This window comes from Meleagris gallopavo, chromosome 1 (genome assembly GCF_905368555.1).
Source record: "Meleagris gallopavo chromosome 1, MGAL_WU_HG_1.1, whole genome shotgun sequence".
Taxonomy (NCBI): Eukaryota; Metazoa; Chordata; class Aves; order Galliformes; family Phasianidae; genus Meleagris; species Meleagris gallopavo.
The window spans coordinates 77,028,560-77,034,914 of NC_139404.1; the positions used below are offsets into that span (position 1 = coordinate 77,028,560).

Consider the following 6,355-nt stretch of genomic DNA (forward strand, 5'->3'; position numbering starts at 1 on the left):
CCTGGGCCATTCTGGGTGCAGCTTTCTCTCTGAATAGGCACCTTGTTTGATAACACCGGCAAATATTTATTGGAGATACTTTTGTCCTATTTGCCAGTCCTGGCCAGGAGGAGGCCATGCTCAAAGTCATTGCCAAAACCACTGCCAGGTTCATTATGTCTGAAAATTGATGAAAGTGAGAGCTGGTAACGATCTTTGCCAAAACAACCAAGGTTGTTGGAAAGTCATTCTCTGGCCTCCTCCTAAAGCAAAGCACCTAAGGAAACGTGGCACAAAGGAGACATCTCCCAGAGATGGAGGAGGACAGAGCTAAATCTGAATATGTAGGTTCATCTTGAGTTTGGGAGACTTCCTAAAACCAAACAGTCAGAACACAACTTTACAGGAAGGCTGTGGATATCCCATGGAGTGACTAGATATCACCACTCAGAGGAACAAATCATTTGTCACTGGAATCAGGCAGTTGTGGGACAGGAGCTGGGACCAGGAGTTGGGATGTTTCCTCATCTGTGGAAAATTTCCAAACTGCGCTGTCCCAGAGCTCAAACATACTGATCTAATATCAAAGGTAGATCTAAGATGGAGTTTGGGTGTGAAATGGCTGACATCCCCCTTGAAAGATCAAAACAAAGATACTGTCCAACAAAAAGGAGTGGTGGAGCGAGATTAGAAGGTAGTGATAAGCCAAGGTAGGAGCACGTGATAGCAGGAAAAACATGGGCTTGGTCAGGATATCAGGGCTGGCTCAGTCCAGGCTGATGTGGCAAGATCTGGCTGTGCTCTATAAATCTAGCCCCAGGCTCAGCACTCAGCATTGCTCCAGCCTGAAGTACTGAGTACTCTGTTGGAAGGAAGAAGCCATGAAGGGACAGATCTGTGTTGCGGTCCTGGCTGTTTGTCTCCTAGTGCTTGGAGGCACGAAGGCAGTTCCCCTGGTAGGAAAAATGGGAGGGGCTGGGTAATTCAGGGTATATGGAAACTGTTAGTAGAATTGCAAAAGGACCGTGATGGGGTGGAGGTGGTCAAGGGACTAAGAACATCCAGCATACAACTGTAGTAGGTTTTATAACTTGGAGCACTCAGAGGACCTTATTCCTCATGCTATCCGTCTGGTCTGATTGTTCCTGGTTCTAGTCATGACAGGACTACAGCTATAGACTCTGTGTATTCCTTTCAGGACTGGAACCAAGTTGGAGATGGCGGCTTCAACAATGGGGTGAGTGTGCAGGGATATGAGTCAAACCATACAGGAGGGGGGAGAACCTTTCTCTGAAAACCAGAGTGATAAAGCCAGGGAAACTTGGGAAGAAGATGGATTCCAGAAGTACCCAACATCATGGCCCTAGGTGATGCTCAGGAAAATGCATAAACATTCACAAATCTCTCTCCTCTCTCTCTCTTTCTCTCTCTCCACTTTCTCTCTCATTTCTAGAATGGCTTCCAACCCCCTGTCGTCTATGTGAGTATTGCAACAGACTACAACTTCCATTGCAACTGGAACTAACAGGCAGTTGAACTTTTCCTGTGCTCCCAAGTTTGGGTATGGGGGAAGGGTCTACACCCCTTCTTCCCCTAAGTATCTCCCAGACATAACTCCCCACATGGCCTGAGATCCTTCCTTTGCCCTAGTCCCAGGGTTCTGGACAATGTGGGAGGGATAGGAAATGAACAAAGGTGGTAGCAAAGTAGGATTTTCATAAAAACCTGTTCTCTCAACTTCTCAGGATCCTCAGGGTACCCTAGGGGTGAGTATTCCCACACTCAAGCAGCGCTTCTCTACTTACCCCTCCACACAAACATCTCCTGGGTTGTCTCTGCTTTGCCCTATATGGGATAAAGAGCACCAGGAGATCCTGGCAAGGCACCACTAAAGCTGTGTTTTTCTTGCAGAATGGTGGCAGCACTGACGGAATTGGTGGTCAGAGCTTCAATGATAATGGGGTAAGAACTGAGGCACTCTCTGGGGTAACTGAAGATGAGTCTGGGGAAAGAAGGCCACAGAATATCCTTTCTCTCCTCTGTACGGAGTAAAGATTGACCCTTAACTTCTTGGATATTTGTCATTGTCAGTAGCCTCACTAAATGTAGAGTCATTCCTTCCTCTTGTTCCGGTGCCACCAGTACTATGCTACTTCTCAAGAAGAGAGTAGTTCTTTCTTCACAGTGGGATTTCCAAGCCATTCCAACTTGTTCTAATTGCCATAACACCCTTTACAGAATCCTTCCTGGAAGTTTTTCTCAGTGCTATCTGCAGTCTACTTTTAGTGTGGGAGAGGAACATTGACTTCTGCCCCTTCACTTTGCTTGTTCTGAGGATACAGGGAACTGGGAGGTGATAGGAGCTGAGAGAACTGATGTGTACTTTTTTACACAAAATTCATGCAGTGGATGTTTCAGGCTTCAGCAAAATATGTCTGATCCTGGAGGTCCTGGAAGATTCTTGGAAGTTGGTCTTAGTGTAGAATGAGGAGGCAATTGTGTGATACAAAGCCTGGAACACTGAAAGCATAGTAGGAATTATGAGGTTGTGAGATGTGGGACAAACTCCAAAACAGTGGGACATGAGGAAAGAGGAAGGAGGAGTGTTGTGAGATGAGATACTGCAAACTCAGAAATACATGAAGATGAGGAGACAACTATACAACTGCCCAAAGCAGAGCACTTTGGGATCACTGAAAAAGGAGAATGAAGAGATGGGAAGAATTGCAGTGAAAGAGGAGCACAAATTATTATGTCTCAGGTGCACGGTTTGTGTATTGAAAGATGGGGAATATTACGTAGCATTGGCACATGAGGGTGGGAATGTAGTTTTGAAGGTATCAGAATTTGGATGCAGCCGCTGCTGCATCCACCCCATTATGGTGTCATCTCCTTATCCTTGGAGCCCATGCTTGTTCTGTGCTCTTTTTTGTCCATCTCAGTACAGATAAGAAAGGAAAACAGCTCTACTCTTGCTACTGCATCCCACATATTGCAGTGGAGAGTTGTTGCATAAAGCCCAACTGACATCTCAGGGTAGATGCTCATTATCTGCAAAGGGCCATGATCACCAGGAGTTGGGAATGACTAGTTACTCACTTTAGAACTAGTCTGTACTTTCAGTTGAACCTTCCCCACCTCATCTGCCCTCGCAAAATCTCTAGCACTCACAGATATCTCTTTCTTTCTCTCTCTTCACCTTCTCTTCACAGATTGGCTTCGAACCCCCTGTTGTCTATGTGAGTACTGCAACAGATCACAACTTCCATTGCAAAAGGAACTAACAGACATTTGCCATTTCCCTGTGCTCTTAAGGTCGGGTATGGGGAAAGAAAACCATGAGCATCCCAACCCTGAGCAGTCAGCCCTGGCCTGAGGTCTGTCTGCTGCCTCAGACTGGACTGGGTTTGGGAAAGAACTGAGTGGACTTTGGAAACATCTTTTGTCTTGGTCCAACTCTTGTCCACAGGGTCTACAATCCTTCTTCCCCTAGATGCCTCCACACAGACATAACTCTGGTCATAACCTGAACTCCTTTCTCTGCCCCAGTCCCAGGGTTCTGGACAATGTGGGAGGGGTAGGCAATGTACAAAGGGGGTAGACACGGTGGTAGCAAAGTAGGATTCTCATAACACTCTGTTCTCTCAACTTCTCAGAATCCCCAGGGTGCCCTAAGGGTGAGTATTTCCACACTCAAGCAGCCCTTCTCTCCTTACCACCCCCCACAAACATCTCCTGGGTTGTCTCTGCTTTGCAGTACATGGGATAAAGAGCACCAGGAGCTCCTGGGCAGCCCCACTACAGCTTTATTTTTCTTGCAGAACCGTGTCAGATTTGATGGGAATCAAGCTGGTTGGTCAGAACTTCAGTCGTAATGGGGTGAGTATGTCCATTTTCTTTTATTTAAGATTGCATGAAACTGCTATCATTGTTAAACAAGATGGTGTGGGAAGGGAAAAAAATGGAGTTTGAAGCAGGGAACAGTATCAACTAGTATGATACGTCCATTATATCCATGGTCTCTGGTAGATTTTTTATTTTGATGAGTTCTTCTCTACCATTTAGTATACGACTTTCCCAGGATCAGTTGTCTGCACTCCTCAGTGCAAAAAAGAAAGTAAAAATCTATTGGTTGGCCCCATCAGCTTGCCTTAATACATCCAAGCCACACTGTAATGCATCATGACTGCAAGGTACTCCAAGGCTTTGCAAAGGGAATCATCTTCCTGAGCTCATTCATGATTTTGCAGAATGAAGGAGTCATCATGCTGCAGCTAGACTACCCAATTTAAATAAGAGTCCTAGCTGCACATATTATTTTCAGCTCTGACACAACTCTTTCTCCCTTACAGAACAGCTTTGAGACACCAGTCGTCTATGTAAGTAAAACAAAAAATTAAATTAAATTAAATTGAATTTTATCACAAAGGGAGCTGGAAGGAAATTGCCCTTTTTCCAGGCTTTGGAGGAGTGTAGAAAAACAGAATTCTTTCCAGCCCAGGGAAACAGCCCTTGGCCTTTACTGTCTCTGCAGACTAAAACAAGAGAGGGTTAGGGAGAAAGAAAATCTTTGAAAATCACTGATTTTTTTTAATCCTCTTCCTTGAATTATAGGACTCCTGAATATTTTCCATCTGATTTCAATCTATAATCCTAAATCTACCCTGATGATGAAGAGTTTCGCTTAGAAATGCAGAGATCCTATGTCCTTTCCCTGGTGCAGTGCAAATAAACCTGAATCTTACACCACTGTGTCTTGGACTTTTTTTTCTTGTGTGTGAGACTTTTTCAGACATACATCAATCTCCAGAGTCACCAATGTCTTCTCTTCTTACAGCCAGGCTTGTCCAAAACTGCTGCAGATTGCTCAAATATCTGGATCAGAGCAGTTCCTAAAGTAATAGCAGTAGGAAATAACTGCATTGTCATCCAAGGTATCTCAGGGATTTCATACCCTTGGGAAGAAACTTTCTCGCTGGTTCAGATGGATTTCACCAGGTGAAATCCTCAGTGACTGGAAAAAGGGAAACATTATTCCCATTTTTAAGAAAGGGAGAAAGGATTACCTGGGGAGTCAGTGACCCTCACTTCTGTGCCTGAGAAGATCATGGAGCAGATCTTCCTGGTTACCATGTTAAGGCATATACGAGATGAAGAGGTGACCCAAAACAGCCAGCATGGTTTCACCAAGGGCAGATCTTGCCTGACCAATCTGGTTGCCATTTATGGTGGAGTGACAGCATTGGTGGATGGAGGAAGGGCGACAGATGTCATCTACCTGAGATTCTACAAAGCCTTTGACATGGTCCCTCACCTCATCCTTCTCTCTAAATTGGAAAGGTATGGATTTGAAGCATGGACTCTTTGGTAGATCAAGAATTGGTTGGCTGGACGCAGCCAAAGGGTTGTGATTAACGGTTCTATGTCTGTGTGGAGGCTGGTCACAAGCAATGTCCCTCAAGGGTTGGTCTTAGAACCGGTGCTCTTCAACATCTTCATCAATGACATAGATGATGGCATCAAGTGCACCCTCAGCAAGTTTGCAGATGACAGCAAGCTGAACGGTGCAGTCAATACACTGGAAGGAAGGTTTGCTATCCAGAGAGACCTGGACAGGCTGGAGAAATGCACCCATGGAAACCTAATGAGGTTCAATAAGGCCAAGTGCAGGGTGCTGCACTTGGGTCGGGGCAATCCCAGGTATTTATACAAACTGGGCGAAGATCTCCTTGAGAGCAGCCCTGTGGAGAAGAACTTGGGGGTCCTGGTGGACAATAGACTGGACATGAGCCAGCAGTGTGTGCCTGCAGCCTGGAAGGCCAGCTGTGTACTGGGCTGCATCAAAAGAGGAATGGCCAGCAGGGAAAGGGAAGTGATTTTCCCCCTCTACTCAGCTCTTGTGAGGCCCCATCTGCAGTACTGCATCCAGGCCTGGGGCCTCAGCACAAGAACAATGTGGAGGTCTCGGAACAGGTCCAGAGGAGGGCCATGAAGATGATCAGAGGGCTGGAGCACCTCTCCTATGAAGAAAGGTTGAGGGAACTGGGCTTGTTTAGCTTGGAGAAGAGAAGGCTTCGGGGAGACCTCATTGTGGCCTTCCAGTACTTGAAGTGTATAATCAGCAGGAGGTACAACTGTTTATGAGGGTGGATAGTGATAGGACAAGGGGGAATGGTTTTAAACTGAGGCAGGGGAGGTTTAGGTTAGATATTAGGAAGTTTTTCACTCAGAGGGCAGTGATGCACTGGAACAGGATGCCCAGAGAAGTTGTGGATGTCCCATGCCTGGAGGCATTCAAGGCTAGTCTGGATGTGGCTCTGGGCAGCTTGGTCTAGTGGTTGTCAGCACTGCCCACGGCAGGGGGATTGAAACTAGA

At 46.1% G+C, this 6,355-nt stretch overlaps 1 protein-coding gene across 1 annotated transcript; it reads left to right on the forward strand.

Annotated features, from left to right (window-relative positions):
* Positions 1 to 809: 809 nt before the first annotated feature.
* On the forward strand, positions 810 to 4,724 carry LOC146545446 (uncharacterized). Its single transcript, XM_085216840.1, has 10 exons — positions 810 to 935; positions 1,178 to 1,216; positions 1,433 to 1,459; positions 1,725 to 1,745; positions 1,891 to 1,941; positions 3,192 to 3,218; positions 3,636 to 3,656; positions 3,801 to 3,858; positions 4,332 to 4,358; positions 4,594 to 4,724. The coding sequence occupies exons 1-8, from the start codon at positions 861 to 863 to the stop codon at positions 3,852 to 3,854; spliced, it is 315 nt and encodes a 104-aa protein (XP_085072966.1). The 5' UTR covers positions 810 to 860; the 3' UTR covers positions 3,855 to 3,858; positions 4,332 to 4,358; positions 4,594 to 4,724.
* Positions 4,725 to 6,355: the final 1,631 nt, after the last annotated feature.

Excerpts from the sequence above, each read along its gene's own strand:
- LOC146545446 (XM_085216840.1), top strand. The coding sequence starts at position 861 with ATGAAGGGACAGATCTGTGTTGCGGTCCTGGCTGTTTGTCTCCTAGTG. Across the intron at positions 1,460-1,724 it reads TCCAACCCCCTGTCGTCTAT|GATCCTCAGGGTACCCTAGG; the intron begins GTGAGTATTGCA and ends TCAACTTCTCAG. Across the intron at positions 1,746-1,890 it reads ATCCTCAGGGTACCCTAGGG|AATGGTGGCAGCACTGACGG; the intron begins GTGAGTATTCCC and ends TTTTTCTTGCAG.